We start from the raw sequence: 24,494 nt of genomic DNA, 5'->3' as shown, positions 1-24,494 counted from the left end.
CAAAATACAGTTTAACAAAAAAAAGAAGACATTTTGGGAATGAGACCAGCTGGCTTCCTTTCCTAAGTGGGTCTGAGCCCCCGGGAAGCCGGTGCATTTCCTTAAGAGGATCACTTTCTCTGGATTAGAAACAACATGAGCAACGCTCTAACATCTAACATCACACCCACATCCGGTCTCTGCACATGCCACAAGTCGTCATGCTGCAAGCCAACAGAGTTGACACTCACACTTTTTAGTTGACACCCATCAGGGAGAGGGGAGTCCCAACACAATCAAACTTCTAAAGCTGCAGATAAAGTGTCGAATTGGACTGCAGCATGACTGGGTTCTGTTTTTATGCTGCTCTTCATGTGTGTATTGTAGAGAAAAATGAATTCAAGGAAACAGAAATACAACATTACAAAACAGATTTATTTCAGGGTCGTATTAGATTATTTGTGGTTCGTACATTCGAACCCTAAAAACTGGTGGCTAAATAGAAGGATATACCTGTTAGCACAGAGATGTGCCACATACATATATCCATATATCTGGGACACGCTGTGATAAGGCTATCCAACATGTGGTACGCAAACCATTATTGTAACATGTAGTACGACAGCGTGAAATTATGGATGCAAAAAGAAATTCTAACTTTAAAGAACTACATGAAGCGGTTTTGCATAATTAAAGAAAATACATACTGAGTGTACATAACATTCTGGAAGAAAGAAAAACATTTAGGGTTTATATGCACATTCAATGTAAATGTAATACAATAAAACCTTCTTCAGTTTACTTAGTTATTACAGAAATGTAGCAGTAACATTCATCAAATGGGAGATTTGATTTTTTTTGGCATCACAGCACAAGTTGAACAACTTTTCAAGGACAGTTTCCGTTTCATTTTACTTCTACTTTTCTTAAAGCTCAAACGTTATTAAATATAGGACCATCCTCACATGTTTTTATGTGTACATATTATATATCTAGCCGTGACATAAGTGAATATATGAAAAATATATAGTGCAGCATTTGAGCAAAAGGCACTCAACAAGTTGAAGTTAAATCTCCTGACAAACCAACCAACGATCTGACTGTCGAGCCATCAGTTTCAGGAATATGAAATCCAGGCTTAGCGCTTTCCAGCAGTGAATGAGAGGGCTATTAGTAAAGTGTTCCATTAAAATAACAAACCTAAATGTAACAAAAAAAAACACACCAGCTCTATCTGAAATGACTCAATGGTGGGCACAAGCATAGCCACCTCACCGTGTCATTTGATCCTCTCCAGCTGCTCACTGTGCATTTACTTTCGTGCAACAGTTTCAGACAGCTTCTTCAGCCTTTTCTTCAGCTCCAGGGGGAACTTCTCATAGCACTTCTTACACACGGGCTTCATGTCAAACTCCACAAACTTGTTCCTGCAGGGAAAAGAGGAGCAGCTGTAAACTGGAAGTTAGATGTCGACACAGGTCTGTGCTAATGATACGTCTGTAGGTGTGACAAATGGTTCAATAACTTGCTGGTTTATGGCTGGACGCTGGCGCAAAATCATTCTTTTCAACTCATCCCCTTCGCCTTTCAAACAAAGCCATCTTTTACAACGGCACATATGGTAACATGATGACATGCTCATATTATGGAAAAAAAGAGGACTTGTGAAAGGTCAATGCTGATAGTGTGAAGAAGAGTTTTCAGTTCTGGTTTTGATCCCCAACTGGATTGAATTTGGCAACATGTCAGTTTTTGTGAAAGATGTAATCACACTCTGGTCTCGTTGTGCAGCATGTTTATTTTCTATGTATTCTATAAGGCACTGACAGCTCACACATTTATATAAGGAATATTTTTCCGGCTGCATTTTTACATCCCATCATCAAGTACCAATCTCATGCTCTGTCTTTGGCCTCGAGCGCAACACAAATGTTTTGATTTTTTTTCTCTGCACAACACGGTTATATTTTTGGGCTTTTGTTTTGCTTGTAAAAAAAAAGTTACCTGAACAACTCTAAGCACAAACACTTTCTGACCACTGCTGCAGACTGATTCTTTGAGCATACTTGATACACTTTGTGCACTGTTGTAGATCTACATAAAGATTAAAATTCCTAATTTCTTCTAAAACGTTAGCAAACCCTTTAAACACTTCCCTTCTGCTGCCTCTTAACGAGATTCCCTTCCACAGCGTGCCAACACTGCCTGGACCGCGTCATACCCAGAGAACCCACTGCATTTCCTCAGCCGAGACCAGAAAGCTGTCGGAAGTGATTATGTCTTTACTCCTTAGACCAGACAGACTGGGAGAACCAAGAAACAAAGCCTTCCCTTTAGCCTGTGATTGATCTGATTTTCCTGTTTGTATAGCAAGTGCCAGCTTAAATCCTGATCGCCATTTCCTGCTCAGAGGCGGTTACGTGCGAGACATTTTCAGTGTTAGACCACTTCCGATTCTGTTTACCTACTAAACCTACTAAAAAAAGATGGAATGGGAAATTAAAAAAACTAAACCAAAAAGAAATGGACAATAAGGAAGATAGAAACTGACCAAGAGAGGAACAGCTGAAGTGAGGATAAAAGGGAAAGAGAGGGTCACAGACACATGGGTATCAATAATTTCTTCTTCTTTTCTTTTGAGTCACGTTCGCGCTTGGCCAGCCGGCGTTTCATGTCATCTGGGAGGCGCTCATAGCAGTGTTTGCATATCGGCTTCAGATCCACCTCCACAAACTTTTCCCTGACAGAGCAGGGAGGAGGGAGAGATGGAGAGAGGCGTGAGGGAGGAGGAAGAGAGAAGGAAGGGTAGATGGAGAGGAGGAAGAGAAACAGAATGAGCAGAGATGGTATGGGTGGGCAGAGAGATGGTGCACAGAGAAACAAGGAGAAGAAAGGGGAGAATCAGGAAAAGAATAAGACTGAGAAACAGTTAACAGCAGCAAACGGTCTCAGAAGTGAGGCAGTTGTGAAAGATACATGGCAGAACATGTAAGGAAAACACGGACATATAACAATAATTACTGACTGATTCAGAGAATATAACTAATGCCAAATGAGTACAAAAGTCGTGAAAAGTGAGTCAAAAGTGTACACTTTGAGCATTACACTGTAAAACTCACAACACACTGGGACTTACTTGAGGGTGAGCTTGGTGTTACAAGTAGAGCAGGCGAAACAGTTCACACACCAAGCCTTGTTAAGGGCTGACACCACTGAGAAAAAAAGAAAAAAAAGCACGATTACTGTCACAAGAGGCAGTTCTGCAGATAATCATCACATGATTTCAGCTAAATGGTGAGCTTGTTATAATTCTCACATGAAACCGCATAAAGAAATCCTCACAGAATTCATAAATCAATCAATATGAACTTAAAGTGGGAACTTAGAAGAACTCTTATGAGTGCTGACATCAAGAGAGTTGCAGAATATACACTTCTTCTATAAACTGCGCATGTTTTCTCACCGTCTCCTTCAATGACACGATTGCAGTGGTAGCACACATCTCCAAACAGCTGAGTGTGATGAGGGGAGAGAAATAGAAAGTTAGCAATGAAGTGCCGCGTCCTATCGGCTCCATCTTATCAGCCCTCATCACGACTCATACAACATGCAGACTACAAGGCATCTGTAAACTTTCATCGGAGTTCAAACAGTAAAAACTCCTTTCAGCTTTCCAACACTAGGTGGAGGCATTACATTGACTGAATAAACGATAGAAATAATGAATTTGACTGCAAATGAGTTATTAATATAAACTTTTTTAAATAAGTCGTGCTAATTATAACTTCCACTGTAATCAAAAGATACTGTGTTGATAGTAGTGTGTGTTGTCCATAACATATTGATCTGTACCTGGTTGTAGTGTGTTTCACAGTAGGCCAGGCCCTTGCGCTCGTAGTGACGGTGTCCCAGGAAGGGTTTCTCACACTTAGCACACACAAAATGCTGCAAGCAAACCCAAGGCCAAGCACACACGGTTAGCACAGCTACCAGTCAGTTTGCCATCACACTCAGACTGTGTAACAGACAGCAGCACAGTCTGGCTCAGACATTATCAGGTCAGACCACAAGCATGTCAGTTCAGAACAGATGTCCTGTTACTGCGTCCATACAGAGGGTGGGCAAAGTGGTGACCTCAACTGCGTGTGCTAATCCTCCTAACAGTCATGAGAGGATTTAAATGTATGACATGGCAAGGCAAAAAAAAACCAAAATGCAGTTTATCAGATGGAATTTTTGAGTGACAACACATTTGTGTATGAGGACACAATACATCGAAAAGATACATTAACTCTGAGTTATTAAAGCAGATTTCAGCTAGAGGTATCTTCAACCAGGTCTTTCTGCTTTCATTTGACAACATTTACACTCAATTCCTCTGAATTCTATTCTGGTAACTTATAAACACTCCGACAGGGCATTCTGTGCTCTATGGAACATACTTTAATTTACATTTACCTTTAAGATCAACGTATAAATCGAATCTCAACAAATCTTAAAATTAATCTGAAATCTGACAATCTGAAATAATGATTTCAGATTGTCAGAAAAATTAAGATGAAATTTAAAAAAAAGGAATTCATCTTATTGTAAAGCAGCATAAGTTTAGTAAATTTTAAATGTGGAACAAAGAAACCTATTTCAAGGAACTTTGTGAGAATATGACGTGGCTTCACAAAGCCAGCACTTTTTAATTAAAAGACTGACCAGTGAACTTGTACACTAGCGTGGCCCTTGTATGGAGGCTGGTAGACTGAAGCCAGGCAAGGAGACGGGGCAGCAATCAATGTCACACTGATCCTTGATCCCCTCACCATATCAAAGTGTCTCTCACAATAGGCGCGCCCGCCTCGTTCATAAAATGGGTGGCCCTGAAAGGGGCGCTCACACACAGTGCACACATGATGCTACATGTGGAGAATGGAAAACAGGAAGATGGACTTCAAATAAGAAAAGACAGAAGAAAAGATGAAAAATAAAATATCAAAGAAACTAACAGGTAATAATAAAAAAAAACACAACAGCGGTAATCAAAGTCTATCCAATAAACTCAAATAAACAGACTTTCAAACAACATAGAAAATACATAATATTAAAGAAAGATAGAGTTAGACACAATGTAACATACGATACCAACAGATGAACATACTGAAATTTAGTTTAAAAACTGCACCTCCACATGCCACTGCTTGCCCATGGCATTGACCACACGGCCTTCGATGGGTCTCCTACAGGCCCCGCAGATGGGCACACCCATCTTGTCATGGCAGGGGAGACAGTAGAGTTCTCCCTTCAGCTCCCTGGCATCAGCCGTCAGCTCCTTACTGCAGAGGAAGAGGTAATATATAAGTGAACACGGTTAATGTAACACAAGTAATTATACAGTTAACACTGTTGCCAGTTAACAGGAGGTTTAATCACAGTGAATGTGAGCTGGTTCCATGTTTACTGATAACTGATTACTATGTTTTTACTGTTTTTTATAAACATGAAAAACAGAGAAGTTTTCAAATGTATCTGCATCATATGTAAAGAAAGAAATGTAAAAAAAAACATGTGACACACATACAGAATCTTACTCTGGTGACTACACCTACAATAACATAATTTGTCCAGCAGAGAGCAACATTAGGTCTTTAGTTCATCGTTTTGTAACAGAAGGAAATTGCTGCTGGATATTTGTTCTAAATGTGTAATTCTATACAGAATAAAAACTTGGAAAATATTTATTTTAGAGAAGTAATGCTTGAGGACAAGAAGAAGATAAATCACACAATCATTGGTAATCTTCCTATAAATCCCGGTGTACTTGAGCTGCCGATACTAAATGTAAGTATCTTGGCAAAAACACCTAAGCATGCCTCCAATCAAGACGTTTCAATGCAGCCATTTCATTATATTCACAACCCAATAAATCCCCCATCAGCTGTGTCATTCAGCCTTCAAACTTGCTTCGCACTAAACGTTATTTACGAAAACTGACGCAGGTGGTCAGGCATGTGAATGCTGGTTTACCCGCAGTTGTTGCAGTTGAAGTGGTCAGGATGGTAGGGGTCGTTCTTGAAGAGCAGAGGCTGCTCCTCAATAATGGCGTGACACTTCTGACAGATGTACTTTCCAAGGCCTCGAGCTTTCTCTTTGTTGTGGCACGGACGACACAAGTGCCTGATGGGAAAGAAAAGAAAGACACAATGTGTCAGGCAGAACAACAAAAACCAGCCAATTTGAATTGATCGCATATTAGCAGTGACATGAAGGTGAGTGATTCTAACAGGACTGACCGTCCAGCATTTTTAACAAATCCAACATCTGCGAGCACAGCCTGGCAGATGTCACAGCAGAAACAGTCTGGATGCCAGCTGTTGTTCATTGCCTTGATCACACGTCCAATAATGAACTCACCTGAGAGAAGAGTAGAAGTTTACATCATACTTATCATTACTTATTGTTCACAGGTCAGAAACTCTAGTTCCTGTTCTTATATGACTTATATGAAGAAAAACAGATGTACTCACCACACTGGTGACAACAAGGAGCAAACAGCATCTGGAAGTCATGCTCACAGTACTTCCTTCCTTCAAACTGTTGATGCAACAGAATACAAGTATTTAGAACATCAAAACTTATTAAATATTCATATTCAGCACAAGTTATCATACATATTTATTCGTGGACATTTTGAAGGTATTTTTTTCATTCTGGATCTATTGAAGACTTTTGTTGCCGTGTCTGAAAAGTTAAATCCAAAGACGGGTGGATGTAACAAGGGATGGATCTGAGAGAGGACCAAAGAAAGGTGGATGTAACAAGGGATGGATCTGAGAGAGGACCAAAGCAAGGTGGATGTAACAAGGGATGGATCTGAGAGAGGACCAAAGAAAGGTGGATGTAACAAGGGATGGATCTGAGAGAGGACCAAAGAAAGGTGGATGTAACAAGGGATGGATCTGAGAGAGGACCAAAGAAAGGTGGATGTAACAGGAGATGGATCTGAGAGAGGACCAAAGAAAGGTGGATGTAACAAGGGATGGATCTGAGAGAGGACCAAAGAAAGGTGGATGTAACAAGGGATGGATCTGAGAGAGGACCAAAGAAAGGTGGATGTAACAAGGGATGGATCTGAGAGAGAACCAAAGAAAGGTGGATGTAACAAGGGATGGATCTGAGAGAGGACCAAAGAAAGGTGGATGTAACAAGAGATGGATCTGAGAGAGGACCAAAGAAAGGTGGATGTAACAAGGGATGGATCTGAGAGAGGACCAAAGAAAGGTGGATGTAACAAGGGATGGATCTGAGAGAGGACCAAAGAAAGGTGGATGTAACAAGGGATGGATCTGAGAGAGGACCAAAGAAAGGTGGATGTAACAAGAGATGGATCTGAGAGAGGACCAAAGAAAGGTGGATGTAACAAGGGATGGATCTGAGAGAGGACCAAAGAAAGGTGGATGTAACAAGGGATGGATCTGAGAGAGGACCAAAGAAAGGTGGATGTAACAAGGGATGGATCTGAGAGAGGACCAAAGAAAGATGGATGTAACAAGGGATGGATCTGAGAGAGGACCAAAGAAAGGTGGATGTAACAAGGGATGGATCTGAGAGAGGACCAAAGAAAGGTGGATGTAACAAGGGATGGATCTGAGAGAGGACCAAAGAAAGGTGGATGTAACAAGGGATGGATCTGAGAGAGGACCAAAGAAAGGTGGATGTAACAAGGAATGGATCTGAGAGAGGACCAAAGAAAGGTGGATGTAACAAGAGATGGATCTGAGAGAGGACCAAAGAAAGGTGGATGTAACAAGAGATGGATCTGAGAGAGGACCAAAGAAAGGTGGATGTAACAAGGGATGGATCTGAGAGAGGACCAAAGAAAGGTGGATGTAACAAGAGATGGATCTGAGAGAGGACCAAAGAAAGGTGGATGTAACAAGAGATGGATCTGAGAGAGGACCAAAGAAAGGTGGATGTAACAAGGGATGGATCTGAGAGAGGACCAAAGAAAGGTGGATGTAACAAGAGATGGATCTGAGAGAGGATCAAAGAAAGGTGGATGTAACAAGGGATGGATCTGAGAGAGAACCAAAGAAAGGTGGATGTAACAAGAGATGGATCTGAGAGAGGACCAAAGAAAGGTGGATGTAACAAGGGGTGGATCTGAGTGAGGACCAAAGAAAGGTGGATGTAACAAGGGATGGATCTGAGAGAGGACCAAAGAAAGGTGGATGTAACAAGGAATGGATCTGAGAGAGGACCAAAGAAAGGTGGATGTAACAAGAGATGGATCTGAGAGAGGACCAAAGAAAGGTGGATGTAACAAGGGGTGGATCTGAGAGAGGACCAAAGAAAGGTGGATGTAACAAGGGATGGATCTGAGAGAGGACCAAAGAAAGGTGGATGTAACAAGAGATGGATCTGAGAGAGGACCAAAGAAAGGTGGATGTAACAAGGGGTGGATCTGAGAGAGGACCAAAGAAAGGTGGATGTAACAAGGGATGGATCTGAGAGAGGACCAAAGAAAGGTGGATGTAACAAGGAATGGATCTGAGAGAGGACCAAAGAAAGGTGGATGTAACAAGAGATGGATCTGAGAGAGGACCAAAGAAAGGTGGATGTAACAAGGGGTGGATCTGAGTGAGGACCAAAGAATGCCGTCCACGGAACTCGAATGGTCAAAGTTTGTTGTGTTTTAATGTGCTACACGAATAAAACAGATCAAACTTACAGCTGTCCACAGTGTAATATTTTAAGTTTTTATACTATAATTTAAAAATAAATACAATCTGCCCCTTTTGTTGTCATGTTGAACAAATCAGGTGAAGTTGGGCCCAAGAGACAGACAAGAAGAAAATTTCCCTAAACAAACTATAGCACAAGTTAAAAGTCTAAAATCTAAACTTCCCCGTCATTTTGGATGAAAAGGTGTGTCCAGACATTTGACTGGTACTGTCTATAAAGATTTTTATGACATTTTTATGACCCTAAAAACAACTGCAACGGCGGAGATTTATTTCCACTTTAAACATACAGACCCAGACTTCCAACTTATCAGCATGAATATCAGATTCAGATGTACTTTATTCATTTCTGCCACATGCTCCGCTGGAGGTATCAGAAGTAACAGTGGTCATATATTAAGAATAGAATTGCACACATTAAAAACACTACAATTGCACAACTATACAGTAATAATAAAATAATAACAATAAAACAGAACAACTAAGCACAAAAATAGTACATTGTAATATGTATATATATATACACACATACACTAAGTATATGTGTATACATAATAACTTATTGCTCATTCGGTTAAAGTAAAGCCGTCAGAGGGTGGAGTTTTATAGCCACAGGCAGAATGATTTCCTGTGGTCTTGTGAAACAAATAGAGAGAGGATGGGAAATATTCAGTTGACTGTGTATTTATAGTAATATGTCCAGTTGGGGAATGACAGATTAATATCTCTGACTCTGGCGTTTATATCGATTAGAGCCATAAAGACACCTTTCACTGAGCAAAATAAGAGCCTCGAGTTACATCCGGCCTCATTTCAAGGACAGTGAATGGACAGTTTACTGGAAGAGGGCTTCTAATTATTCAATACTGCATTGAGGTTGTGCTCACCGTTCTTTTTTCATTTCAGTTGGACAAACTGTTTATTCAACAGACGTGCATTAACAGAATCCCGCACTAGAAAACCAGTTCATCGACCCATGACAACAGTAACACTGTTACCTTTGCAGAACAACGTCTGAGCTAATGGACTGAAATTTTCTGTGAACCTACAGATCTGTTCACACACAATTTATTATAACTCATACATGTAACTATGCAAGTGGCTACGAGCGGTTCAGACAGGAGCTGCACTGTGTGGTATCTTCAGACAAACAGGTGTTTATCATAATCCACTGCCCTCAAGGTGAGTTTAAACCGGTGACTAACTGCGTCATGCACCTTTTTAGTAGTTTATTAAAGAATAGAGTGTTACCTCATAGAAGAGCCCCTCTGGGAACTGTTGGAAACACTGGGCACAGACAAAGCACTGCTCGTGGTAAAGTTCACCGTTGCTGTTCACTATCTTCTCTGCCGGGGCAAAGCCACTCTTGCAGCGCTCACACATGGCATTGGCCAGTGCGTTGGCCATGTTGCTGAGAAAAACAAAGAAACAGGGTTAAAGCGTACTTGTGAAAGCAAAAGATCTCCCTTCACACGAGTGAAATGAAAATTGGAGAGTCGATCACAGTCACTGAAACACAGCAGTTCAGTTCAGTGATTGTATATATTCATTGTAACCAAATCACAGTATATTTTCACAGTTTTTTCCTATTATGTCATATAGTATTCTTAATTACTCATATTTATTCACAATTAACTGGTTTTCATTGTTTCTTTCATTTCATTGTATCTTGTCCTCCTCTAATAAGCAGGACAACAAGCATGGTTAGGTCTGAACCAACTAAATGTCACTGCAATATTTCATAATCTGTTACCTTGTTTCCCATGTCATGGTAACAGCTGGAAGATTTTCTCAGTAAAATGAGACAGCAGAGTAGGAAAATGTGATGTAGGAGGTAATAAACTCACACAAACATTTGTTCGGGTTTACTTTGGCTCTGGTTATCAGGGCGTGGGGGCCGCTGAGGCGGGAAATCTTTGCGTTGTCAGACTGAAGTTACTGGTGTTCCATCCAAATATGTGAATACATGCACAAACAAGGTTTTATATGATCTTCAAGAAAAACCCTGGGGTATACTAAGAAGTAATATAAACTTGGAGTTGCAATAACAAGTGAACCTGATCCCACCTTTTCATTAGGCGGTCAGCAGCCTCACTGCAAAGCACAACTGTAATAGTTCAATGAGCCTCGACCTAATTTAGTGTAACAGTGGAAAACAGTGGCAATCCCAGCTAAAGTACAAAAGTACTTCGTTACCAACCTTAACAGCTTGCACTCACATTTACAAATGCATTTTGACAATAATGTTACAGAAAAACACGACATTTGAAATCGACTTAATCCGTATAAGTGAACAGTGCAAGAAAGAAATGTGTCGCAGAAACCCTGTCCACAACTATCAAATACACCGACTCACTGGCAACTCACCCGCATCTGCTTCTTATTTTCAAAGTCAAAAGCAAAGTCGTCTAATCTGGAGACAAACTGCACAATCCCACAAACTAAATAAATCTGTGGAGAAAAAGAAATGTGCAACACATCAGCTGGAGTATAAACCAGTCAGTCCATATTTACTGCATCTAGTTTTTACAGTTGTTAACAGGGTTTGGGATTCTGAGTCATGTGAGCACATAAAAAACGAGTAGATTCTCCTTCCACTTCCCTCAATAACAGCACTTTTTTAAAAGCCTGACACAAACTCAAAGTAGGTGAAAACAACATGCAAATAGAAATGTTGATGTGAAAAATGCCAAAGAGGGAATAACGAAGGGACAATCCTGGCTTTGATGCTTTCTTTTAACGGCCGGAGTACCACACTGTATCTAGGCAACGTACAAACGCATGCACAGACTACGTAGGATTTTTAGGGAGTGATGCCATCTGTTTATTTCAAATTAATTAGAAATAATAATAATAAGAAACAGACAGATGATCCACTAAAATCCACTGAAGTTTTTTTGAACAAGTCATAATCCTTAAAATGCTTTTCCCCCCATTTAATCTACTCAGGGTTACGCACCACATAAGAGGGGGGTGGGTAAATGGCGGGTCCCTTAAAAAGAGCATATTGGAGCAAGATGTTCGCAGGCTTATCAAATACATATTGTTTTATATACCCTTTCTGGACTGATATCAAAGACACTCAGCCCTGCCCTGTCTAAAGGATTTGTGGGAGGAAGTGATACATTCCTTCGGTATTTCCACCCTCCTATCTGCTTCGAACACCCTGATTCAAAGGCAAGCCTAAAAAGGTTGTAGACCAAGAACAAAACAGGTTTTCTTCAACAAACTTAATGCAATATCCAATTCTCTCTTGCTTTTTTTCTTGTTAAGTCTGACCCACAAGCTGTTTTCATACATTTGAATCCGTTTAGAAACAGTCCAAAGTTGTCCTTTGACATGCATGCTGGTAGGCAACATAAACCTGTCTGAGACATTAATGGAAATACTCTGGAGAGGCACCTGGGAGGAGCATACAGGATGCAAAAAGTGTGCCTCAGATACTGCAGGGTCAGGTTTCCAACATATCGATACCGATGAGTGTTTTGATACAGAGTAGTGTGTAAACACTACATGGATTTGCACGTAACTGCAGCTTCAACAATGGAGTGGGGAAAAAACAGCAAAAAGTGTAAGAAAAAAACACACACACACACACATCAGACAGTTACCTGCTCAATTCACACATGGGATCAGTTGGACAAAGTCAGCACAACATCCGGATCTATTCATTCAGACATCTGCACTTAGAGAGATCATCGACTGAAGAGATCAGTTAGTGTAGAGTGTGAAGAACATGATCCCTCACCTACTTCAAATGATGTCTTAAAAGACATTTTTCTTTCTTTCTTTGTTATAAATCAGCTAGCAAAAAAAAATACATTAAAAGGCAGCAGGGGAAGATGTTATTTTTTAAATCCCACATATGGCTGCCCTTTTAACCCAACTATGCTGGCCTTTGACCATAAAAGGAGTCTGTTTGTCCCAAAAGGGACAGGATGCAGACTATCAGTTGTGTTATGAATACCTTCTGTACCCTCTCCGGTCTCCACTTGTCTTCGGTTCCTCATTTTTGCATCACTGCAATGAAAACTCTGAGACTACCAGGCATCAAACAGTCCATTAATGACCTTTCTTAAATGACTGAGAGGGCTCTAACTTGATCATGTCATTGTAGTCTCCCACTGGTTGCCCTTTCTTTCGTTTTTCTTTCTTTATTGTCACAGGGAACCCAAATCACCCAGTAGTCCGTGGGTGACCGCATGCCTTTGCTTTTCTACACTGTATGATGAACCCAGATCGGTCAGAAATACATTATTTATATTTAGCCATCATGTCTCTCAAGCACACATACTTCAAATGCCAGCTGGCATATTCTACTTTGCATAACAACTCCCCCCTTGACACAAAAATAGCCCTTCCTGTGCGTTCTCTCCTGTAGCGCTCATAGCAATCCCTGCACAAACATGGCACCAACGGCAGCTTGAGCTAATCAAACTGGCTGGTAAGACTCAGCTTCAGGCAGATGAGAATTCTTCACATTCTGTAACACTGCAGTCAGCCCTGAGTTAACACACTAACACCATGTCAATGAACGAGCAGACTGAATTCCTTAAAGCACACTCCCACTACAACGTACCATTTTTTCTTAACTGGCATCAGTTTAACTGGCACATCAGTCACAAAAATACATTATTCTTGATATCAGCTGAGAATTTCATGGTAGGAAAAATATCTAGCCATTAATCATAGTCCAACCAAGCCATGGATCAGCTCATGAGTCATGCTCCTACCCATGCTTGATGATAGTCCCTCAGAGATACCACAGTTAGGTGAAGAAGGTCTAATTGTATGCCTCACAAGCTGCTGAGTGAAATCTTTCTCTGGTGAGACATCATATTGTAATAATAGTGATCGCATATTGAGGCTCCAGCAGCAATTTCACAAATCTAAAGCTTTCAAACCATTTCTAGGCCACGAGAAACTACATCATTTTTTGCTTTTGTCCACTACTTACAAGCGAGCATAAAAGTCACAAAACTCCTTATAGACTTTGACATCACTCTTTCGCCTTTGGGACTTTGACACGGGGACCTCAGCCTCTCCGCCATCACCACTCTGAAGCCTCTGGTGGTAGCCGTTCATCTCTCCGTGACGGATGTGATCTGGGGCTTCGCCATCCTCAGGTATCGACGGTGGCAGCTCACGGCCGTTCATCTCTACAACAGTCTGAGTCAACCCCAGATATCTGTACAAAACTTTCACAAAGTAACTGCTATCAGGGCTCCTTATGCTCCAGTAACAATCCTCTGTGATGGTTCAGTGTTAGTTTCCAGTAATGGGAATGCGGCAGGCAGTGGAAGCTGTAATCCACATTACAAGTCAGAGAGCCGATCAGGCTGTGCTGGGAGTTCTCGCCCTCCCGCCCTCTTTCTCTCTCTCGCACACACACCCTGTCTCTAACGGACACACTCCCTCTTTCTCGCATTCCCCCATCAACTCTCTCTTTTTCTCTCAAACACACTCTCAGCCTCCCCTCCCGTCACACTTGCTGTCTATTCTTGGGCAGGTTACTGAAACTGAAGAGCCCAGCCCGACTCTTGTCCAGACAGAGGTCACTGTGTCACAATGGACACACCTCCAACCTCATGCCCTTACGCAGATAAACACGTATACCCTTGCTATGATTTTCAAATGCTTTGTACCACTCACGTACAGTCTTTGCTTACTATCACCTAATGCTATCAATCCTTCTCTGTGCGTGTTGAATAGCTGGAACTCCTTGTGTGTCGGGATCAGTAATGCACAAAGTGGGAATGTCGCACAGCCAAAAAGAAAAGCTAAAGGAGTCCGACATCAATTACAGGAACGGAACAATATAGGATTAGTGTTGTACATTCACCTACAAAGCAGGGCATTCAAAATAGAGTTTGGACAAGTGGACATGTGGCATGTTTGGCTTGATCCCAACACTGTGTACAGACCGGCTGGCTCATTTGGGATCTTTGCACACTTTCACTTCACATTCACCATTCCCAAATACACCTATAAACCCCTTCTTGTGAACAATATTATGTGATTAGTTATGGACTGCTTATTCCTGGGTCTGATTCAAACCTTTCTGACATATTGGTAACACAGTACAGTATTTAACAGAACATATTTCTGAAGCCATTTGGACCAACAACTACAAATATATTCTAATCCTTGAAAATTCTAAGTTTAGACATGCCTTTAAACCCCAAATCTGTCTGTCTTCTGTGTAAATGATAGCCCTTTATGTGGTCACATTCAACTGACTCCTCAAATTAATCACCACTTCCCTAAACATCAAAACAACACCAGGCCCGATTCTGGAAATACACTCCAGTGAGGAAAACAAATCCGATGCTCATATCGGACAACATCTGCTATTTTAATCTTGCAGAAATAAAGGGATTACTAATAAACGCTAGAGTCAACATGGCAAAATTCTAGACTCATGTGTGTTTAAGTCCAGCTGAAACATGTCTCAGAGCTCTTCAGTAAAACAGTCTTCATGACTCCACTCTACAAATAGACAGCCAGTGGAGCCTCAACTCCAAACTAGGTGCTGGCAGCTGCTGTTTTGTGTCTGTGTGTGTATATGCATGTGTGTAAAAGGTTTTGTATACAGAGGGGCCAGCTCTGAAGGGGCCACCAAACTGGCTAGAGTAGAATAATTCATTTCCATCTTGAACTGAAATCTCCGATCCATCACTAAATCTTACCAGTTATGGGACATTTTAATTTGTGAACCAATTTTCTCACTGAAAACTTGGAAAAAGTGTCCAAACTAGCTGATTTCCATCGAGAAACGGCCAAACCGCTCAGTGAGAAAATACACCGAACATATAACCATGCACCATTTAGCTCATGCAGCCTTTTCAAAACAGAACAGTGTCTGCATTAAAGTCATATGCTCGGTGAGGGAACTCAGCCACTGGGAACCAGTGTTGAGTGACTAGGGTACAATGGACAGAGGGCGGGTGCTCAACAGGAAACTCTCCTCTTGATTATTGTAGACTTTTTGCAGGGTGTTCCACCCTAACATGCCAGCTTGAGAAGTTGTCAATTCTCTGGCGTCCACTCAGACACAGAAAAAGGAGCATTGTTCATCTGAATTTTCTCACCATAGTGCCAGTCGTGCTAAAGAGAGGGTGGAGAAATGGGCTTAATCAGTACAGTTTGGAAATGTTGAGTCAGCCTGTGCTAAAGGCAGGGGCCTCAGTTTTAACTTGGTACTCTAAGGAGTTTCACTGTAAAATAAAATCTTCAAAAAGGTTTATGACATCATAATGTCGACAAGTTCAGCATTGAAACTCTTACACTCTCCATGTGTGATAAAGACACATGCAGAGAGAATGCGAGTGTTGATACGAATGTCAACCTGAGCAGCAGTCAGCAGTCGAATGAACATCTCTGGTGTGTTCCCTCCGCAGGATTTTGAGACTTCCTTGTGTGGCCTTTAAAACTCAGTGGAAGGGTCACAGGTCAGGTCACTAATGTCAAATTTTGGAAATGACGTAGGAAAGACAGTGTCCTGTTTCAGTGAAGAGTCAAAGACCTGGTTGCTTACCTCGCAGCAAAATTTAGAAAAACAACCCACAGTTCTGTGTATTTCTTCTTTTTTTTTTTAAGGATCAGTCGTCACTTTTATATGTGTTAAGATAATTCAAACAAATAACAGCTGATGGCAGCTCTAATATCACAATGTTGTAAAAGTTTATGTGTAGGGCCAGAAATGCAAATAAACAGCAGAAATTCTGTGGGCTTAATGGACTCACACATGAGATAGAAATCAAGCACACCCTGGTCACACACCGTACTAGCAGTGTCAACAGCAACCATGGCAACACAGACATGAGGGCTGTTTTTCCCTTGGCAAAGCTTCAGGTGTATGTACGCTAACACATGTTGTGCAAATGTACACAAAGGGAAAGACACACCGATTCCATGACTGTGCAAACATAAGTCACGACGAACATTTCTATTGTTCTGTAACTTTGGTCCTGGGGGACATTTTGACCTCTGTTATCAACGGTCCGGACACACTTAACTGTCCAGAGCAGGAAAAACATGCAGCTCAGAGTGCACTTAGCATCATGTTAGTACGTCCTCATTTCTGTCCCTACTAAGAGATCAGCGCCACGGTTAAAATCGTGCAATAATTAAACTGATGAAAACATACTATTTTGTCACATGCACACGTTGCACATCATTAGGTATGCTTTTGCATGCATGCAGCACGTTCTTTTTCAAAACCTCTAAGCACTCAGCCAGTTCACTGGGAGTGCACACGATCTACTCCTTCCTCTTTTCTGTGTTACAGTCAGTTTAAGTGCCTGTTCAACATCAAACTCAAGTGTCCACAGAACTGGAATTTTTGTTTTGTTTACAGTCAAATTAACTCACAAAGAAACTCCAAAACAGGGGCAGTGAGCCCAGCAAATAGCATTTTGGAAATGCTAAGCGCAGACTGACACAGACACGTCAAGTATAGAGGCTCACACCTGTATACGTCACCTTTGTAGGCACCGCCGGAGTCTGCGAGTCAAACTAAAGAGTTCAGCATAGCTTCAGTGAAGAAGAAAGCAGATAAATAGACCTTTGCTGCATTGTTCTGTAAGAAGTTGAGACAAAAAAGCATTTTTAAAATAAAAATCAGTTGTGTTCATCAGAGCCTATTAGTTTTATCAGAGTTTTGTACCAACACTGGTTAAAATGTGTGAAGTTATCCTGATGCTAAATCAGCGCACATTTTGTGACTCACCACTCTGGCACCGTTTTATACGCAATATACTCCACGTTTTACACTCTTAAAGCTGTTTTCATTGTTCTTCCCTGTATAGTTTAATGAAGTCTTCTGCTTCGACTGGTGCTCACTCAAATAATGTACGATCAGAATTGTCACAAAAACATTTGTGACAACTACTAACACATATCACTTGCCAGAGCTTACTTTTTTCCCCTAAGATGGTACATTTAAATGTGAGAGAGCTGTTCAACACAGTGATGATGTTACGTGAGATATCATCTCCTCTCCAAAATGTAAGAATGGGGACCTAAGAAATGAGGTGTTTGTGGGCCCACTGGGAACACAAGCAAAAGATCCTTTTTTCTGTCCACATTCCTCACATTGCAACATTCCTCTAACCACTTCAGGATCTCTCTCTCTCTCTCACACACACACACACACACACACACTCACAAATTAAAAGAGACAGATAGAGGTGTGGTGAAAGAGGACTGATGTTATCATTTTGTGAAAACTAATGTTGCAAAAGTCTGTTGATATTACTCACGCAGCTCAGAGGATTTCAACCATCAGCTGCAGTCTTTACTGTTCAAATAATCAACAACTTTCATCCTTATCTACACTTATCACAACCCACCACACAAGTATGGACTTATTTTCAGAGATTCTTCAGCGATAAAAGAGCTTTTTTGGCAACACATACAAAACTTTCAGATTTTTTTATGCAGGAGAGTGTGAATCTGCTATGGCTGATGGCTGGCTAACCAGCTAATAACGAACCAACCAACTCCGAAAGTGTTTTTAAAAAAATGATCATTACTGGTCAAATCGTGAAAAAATAGGCGATTTAGACAACTATGCACCGTAAATGGACTGCAGTGAAGACAGAAAGTACTGTCGATAACCTCCATAAAGCATGTAGTGAAAAAGTGATCTATTTTTGAGAATAATACTTAGATATCAGACAAATATCAACAACAGAGGGTACAGCAAAACAGAAAGTAACATATTAGCACAAGCGGCAGTGAAGAATGAATCAACATTTCTCTTAATAAAGCCTCACAAAGGCCCACTCACCTGATACTGTCCCTTGCCAGACTGCCATAGCTGTCTGGTCTCTCTTGTCTTCTTCTGTACAAGTCTGAGTTTGACAACTCTTTCAGCCTTAGAGAGTTCATGTCCCCTCTGCTTCTCTCCCTTTCTCCCTTCCTTCCTACTTCTTGTCAGCTGTGACTGCACAGTCCAGCAAAACTCATACTCCAACAAGAGTGGGTGTTAATGTTGGACCCAAATGAAAATGTCTCTCCCTCTAAAACACACCTCCTGGGCTATCACCTTTGTGGTAAGACATGTACAGAGGTGTGGTCTCTCCGCCCGTACACCTATCAACTGCTTCTTGCTCCTCCTTCTTCTGGAGCAGGTAGAAGGGGAACGCATCAAAACAAAACAAAAAAAATAGTTGTTCCCTGTGACCTTTGCCCCTATTGTTTCTGTTTGCCTCCTACTTCTCTGAGCCACATTGTTCTGTTCATGTGACAGAGAAGAGGGAGGGCAAACAGAAACAGTAAGGAGACAACACTTCATATATCACAATAAAAGCTTAAACTATTCCTTGTGCAAATGTTTCATTTTAAACGATGACCAGCGGCCATGAAAACAGTGACAGGGCACTGGGAAGAAAAACCATAAAAAACAATAAAACTGCACTCAGCAGTTTCCATTCCCAGGTTTCAGTCACTCATGCGCTGCTCTTGAATTTGACACAAGTTCATCTTTTGTAAACTGACGGTTTTTTTCTCCAACAGACAACAAAGCATTGATAAATAAGAATGCCAGTCTATGAATAATTCATCACAGCAATAAGTGGGAACAAGCGTTCCTCTCTGATGGGCACAAAACACAAGGTTAGTTTCCTGAACGCGCTCAGATGAAAACAACCGGGTTGCGATGCCGTCGAAGCCGGGACAGGATTGATTAGACGGTGTGAGGGCAAACGTCAGCCAATATCAGCAACCGTTGGGTGTCGGGATTGAAAAACTGAGCTGAGTGCTACTTTTGTTTATGATAGCAGGCCCTGGTAAGACTGATGGAAGATCATCTTTTAAAATATTACTTTAATGAGAACTGGCTTCAAAAGAAAGAAAATGGCACTTAAAATAGTCACAATGTGCTTTTTTGTGATGAATTAAATTGACATTGTGCATATCAAATAAACCCATTATTACGGATGGGAAGAAGCAAACTTTATGGTGATAGAAGGCCATGGAATTTGTAATGGCTGACACCATGTATCATCTTGATATGTACAAACAGGTATGTGCCCAAAGTCGACAGTTTGCACCACACAGATGCACCTTCAGCAGCTTGCCTTGACCTGTTCAGCATTCCACATGTCTCAGAGAACCTCACATAGAGAGTCACACAAGTGAGGAGTGTGAATGCTGAATTTCAGTGTCAGCTGCACATCCTGAAGCGGGGATGAGCTACTGAAATAAGTACAAAGAGTGAAAGCAACCAGTAAGAATCTCTGAACAACAACAAGGAAAACAACCAAAAGCCACAAAATTACAAAACAGAACACCCAAAAAACTAAAACACCCACCTTGTGACTCATAACGGCCACCTTCCATGAGTTTGATACTATCGAATTCGTTCTGACAAACCCATTTTAAAGTTTTTAGTGCATTCTGAAGTCCCATCCCCATTATTTGGCTATGGCTTACAAAGTGAGTGTCTGGAAGATCAAATTATCAATCATCATGAGCATCCCATAAACATATAGAAATTTAGCTAAATCAAGTTTGGGGAATCTGATTGCTATCTTTGTCTGTGGGGAAGCCCACAGTCCCAGCTCAACCACGAATGTGCTGCCACCATGTGGACATCACTGGTATTACAGTGAGTATTTCAAGTGGAACGTCTGTCTTATGTCTGAGCAAACTGACTGTGTGATTAAAAAATTGCCACATGTTGCCATGACTACTCTTGACACGGTTTTCTATATTTGAAACCACTAATATATATTTCACTTTCAAGTCACGTCAAGTTTTATTATCCATCTGCTGTTTTCATTTACTCAAGTATTGTAGTGCTGTTAATCAGCTGTAATGAACTCACATTATAATTATAAATCGAGTTATGCCATTACAGACTCACATAAGAGGGAGTATCAATAACAGTCCCAGTGCTGGGCCACAGTGCAAGACTTCAAATGTATGCTTAAAAAAAATAAATAACATGTTAATACAGTTGACACATGAGCCAAGAAATGGAGCTGTGTCCCTATATTTCTTACAAGAATTACAAGGAAAACTTTAACAATACGTAAATACATCTTACCAAAATTCCGTCGAACTAGAGTGAGGATGTATTTGGTCGTTTCTCAAGTCCTATTTGCTGTCACTGCAGACTCTCCTACTTCACTTATCTCAGTCCTCATGGCCAAATCACTTCCTGTTTGCAGTTGTGCGTGCACAGTATGTGTGAGCCAGAGGATGTTGTGTCCACTTCTGCCTATGTGCCAGAGTTCTGTACGTGCCTGAGGGAGATAGACGGGTGTACAATCGGCGAGCAAACGTCTTCTTGATTGCGTGGTTTAGGACTGTTCAACGGGTCAGAGGCAGGGTAGGAGGCTATGGATGAAGTTTTAAGGAGTTAAAATGGAGGATGGAGGTGCGAGGAAGGCAGAGTCAATTACCAAACTGAGCAGATAGTGAAGTAATCCTCACAGACCTGCGAGTGCTTCCTGCCAGCTTCAAAAAAGTGCCAAAACTTCCAAACCCCACTGTGCTGTTGTTAAATCGTGCATGTTTTTTCAAGTCATAGTTGTGCACTGAACATATTACACAACTCCGTGTGTCACGGTAAAAAGAAAAGAAAGCAGAACATGTATCTGTACATTTCTGTAGAGTAAAATCTTTGTGCAATACAGTACAGTGGATTCATTCTTTTGGTAACAAATCTGAAAAATAAATAAACAAACAAACAAACAAACAAAAAAAACATCACGTAGAACAAATGAAAAAGTATTACAATGACTTCAAAGCCTCTAACACACAGATGGAGATTCCCCCACCGAGGAGCCCCTCTAAGAGCTGGATGATCATTGCACAGACTGTTGTTCCACAGTTTTGTATCGCTCAAGGAGTTATCGATCATAAGAGAAGCATCAAAGGTCGTTGGTTTTCCACATTCCACAGATGAGTCCACCAACAAGACTTAAGATTGGTGGAAAATCGTTAGAGAAATAACAAGTATGCCAGACAGTTTTTTTCTCCAGGACTGACACCAGCCTACTCATATTAAAGCGGAGAGTTCTTTTTTCTAATTGACTGTGAACCTTCACACGTGATGCAGGGGGAATGCAGTTCAGCACTTCAGTATCTGAGGGTCTCTGCTCTCCGTGGGTGAGAGAGGGAGTCTGCCTCATGTGGAGGACTTCAAACACCGTGATCACAGGTGACAGGAGAAGGGACCATGAGATCAGGTCCAGTGCAGCCTCTGCAGCTGTTGTATCGTGCATTAGTGCTGGAGAAGGAGCAAAGCTCTCCATGTACCTGTCAAGTCTGTGATGCTGACCCCACTGATGGCCAAAAGCACAGGATCCTACCTTCAAAACACTTGAATGATTCAGACAGAAAAACTGAAATGGAGCACTCTTGATGATGATAAATTGTGACTGATTATGGACAACAGTACATGAAAGAAATTTCCAGAAATATTACTAGATTCTGGCCTTCTTCCTTTTTCTAAGTAAAAGGGTCAAATGAAAAGGAATCTCATAGAGCTTTAACTGTTCGTCTTACTGTTAGTACCATCGGTGTGGACAAGGACACGCAGCTGTCCAGCCTCAAACAACAAGATATGATATGAGGAAGGAGAAAAGTAAAATGATAAAATAACCATAAGAACAAATGGCAGAAATGTGCTTCTATAGCTCAATCAAGGTATAACTGTAAAGATAATAGCAGTGTGGGATTTATTCTATGAAGAAAAACTAATTTTAAGTAAACTATATCCCAAAGGCACCTTACAGCTGCTACTAAGATGCAGCCAGAGTGATTTGTCACGAGTGGACAGGTCTATGTGCGTTGGTTTATGTCAGTTATTGAAATGTGTCTGAAGTGATCACCTGTGATTGGATGTCATACGCTAACAAACATGTAGCTTACTGTAACTGTGGCACCGAATCACAAGCAGAAAAAACATCAAAAGTCTGAATGTGTGCGTGTGCATTTGCAGCCACACTTCTTCAGACCACATGCATTCAGTTAGCGCACGCATGGTTAAGTCCTTCCTAACCTTACCGCTTCCAAACAAGGACAAGTCTACACTGGAGGCCGAGACGTTCGTCTGAGCTCCGGTTGTATCAACACGGCGTGGGATCAGATTAAAATGTAATGCACTGGGAATGCAGCAATCCTGAGGCTGTCAAAGACTCACCCTTTTACAGCTTGAAATGTCTGTCCAGAGGGCTTTATAAAAGATAGATTCACCCCAGGCCATAAATCAGACTGGTGAGGAGGAAAAAATAAATAAATAAATGCTCAAAATAGAGTCCCATGGGGAGCTGATGGTCAGGAAGTGGTTTGGAAAGCTGTGACTACCGTCCAATGACTTTATGTGGACATTCCTGGGCAGGGAGGAGGTGGATAGGCAGAAAAGAGACACATCCTCACTCCCATTTTCTTTCTTTCTTTTTTTTTTTTTTTTAAATCAGGTTGATACAAATACAATACTTCTCTCTATGAGTATACATGTATATATTCTAATAATCCATACTTTTGGAAATAGCCTGATTCATGCAACGTCATGTCAAAAAAGAAACCCAACGTCAAATAAGGAGTTTTACACATGTCAGACAGATTTGAACTGTACAAAAGTTTGAACCATCTAAAACTCTGAGCAAAAGAAGACAACAGTGTATTGAAGATTCAACAAGCTGCTGTCGCCAACATTTAACATTTACCACAGCCCATCTGGACCCATCTGAATGGGCAAAATCATCTGTCAGGTCACAAACCAGGAGGAAAAAAATGGCCTACTAAAGGTGACATCATCTGTCAAAGATGATGTCAAAGATGGTCTTTAAATCTTGCAACAGGTTAGCACCCTTAGTTGTTTGTTAGAAGAAATGTTACAGCAGTGCTTTCAGTGTTTGCTGCAACAATTAGCAGTAATGGATAAAGCATTCATTTCCAGCCTGTTGACGCCGCTGGTGTATTACAACAGGAACACCTTCAAAAGAGGAAACCTGTAACCGCGATACACTACAAACACAACACACAGAAACTTTCCCACCCAAGGCCATTCAGAAAAGCTTTTAGTTTATTGTCAGTTTGGCGTCTTAGAAAAAAGCCTTGTGTTTTTTGTTCCACTCTTCAGCTGCATACAGTGGCTGTGAAGCGTCATTCAGTAACAGGACCGGGGGGCGCTCGCTCCAAGTTCAGATCGCAGCAACAGAGAAATTAATTGTTATTTTAACTGTACATGACACATACAATTTTCTCGCGCGCGCACACACACACAGTTTCAGTGTAAACACGCAAAATACACGTGAGGCATTTTAACTACACTCCAAAGAAAACCTTGTAGCGCTTTTTTTTTCCTCCAGTGAAAAACTGCCAACTTCTTAACTTTTTCTGGCAAAGATGCCTTCAAGGGACACACTAAGTTACCCACTTACCCGTTCGTCATTTCAGTAACTCCCAGCATCACTTCTCGCTCTGTCGGACCAGAAGTGTGTTTTCTGACCTCTGCCGCAGATGTCCAGATGTTGTACCGTCCGGGATACACTGTAGAGCTGCAGAGAGTTGCTTTTCACAGCACAGAATGGCGAATACGGGCGGCCTCGCCTCTGTCCGCCAACGGCACTTCAAGTCATGTTGCACTTCCGCTGAAGACCTTCAAACCATAGACATATATACATAGACGCCTCATTGAGCTGGTTGGTCCGTTAGTGCGATACGTTTATATGTATATATGTATATATGTCTATGCTTCAAACAGCTCAGCTCCAGGACTGGGGTGCACGCGCAAACCACCGCGGACAAAGTGCAACTGTCCGT

At 41.3% G+C, this 24,494-nt stretch overlaps 1 protein-coding gene across 7 annotated transcripts; it reads right to left on the bottom strand.

Moving 5' to 3' along the window:
* Positions 1 to 393: 393 nt before the first annotated feature.
* On the bottom strand, positions 394 to 24,279 carry LOC140319587 (LIM and senescent cell antigen-like-containing domain protein 1). Of its 7 annotated transcripts, none has more exons than XM_072397279.1 (11): positions 24,113 to 24,279; positions 9,963 to 10,122; positions 6,495 to 6,561; positions 6,261 to 6,381; positions 5,995 to 6,144; positions 5,153 to 5,303; positions 3,832 to 3,924; positions 3,443 to 3,491; positions 3,116 to 3,191; positions 2,531 to 2,719; positions 1,327 to 1,406 (listed from the first exon to the last, which is right to left on the bottom strand). In XM_072397279.1, exons 1-10 carry the CDS (start codon positions 24,139 to 24,141, stop codon positions 2,575 to 2,577), a joined length of 1,041 nt encoding a protein of 346 aa, XP_072253380.1. In that variant the 5' UTR covers positions 24,142 to 24,279; the 3' UTR covers positions 1,327 to 1,406; positions 2,531 to 2,574. The 7 variants fall into 7 exon arrangements, with proteins under 7 accessions (XP_072253378.1, XP_072253376.1, XP_072253380.1 ...); XM_072397280.1 differs by lacking the exon at positions 24,113 to 24,279 and adding an exon at positions 20,767 to 20,837; XM_072397276.1 differs by lacking the exon at positions 24,113 to 24,279 and adding an exon at positions 18,505 to 18,728.
* Positions 24,280 to 24,494: the final 215 nt, after the last annotated feature.

This window comes from Leuresthes tenuis, unplaced genomic scaffold, assembly GCF_036924035.1.
Source record: "Leuresthes tenuis unplaced genomic scaffold, fLeuTen1.0.hap1 SCAF_12, whole genome shotgun sequence".
In the NCBI taxonomy this organism is placed as follows: Eukaryota; Metazoa; Chordata; class Actinopteri; order Atheriniformes; family Atherinopsidae; genus Leuresthes; species Leuresthes tenuis.
The sequence above is the reverse complement of the archived record's forward strand: the minus strand, read 5'-3'. Positions and strand labels throughout refer to the sequence as shown.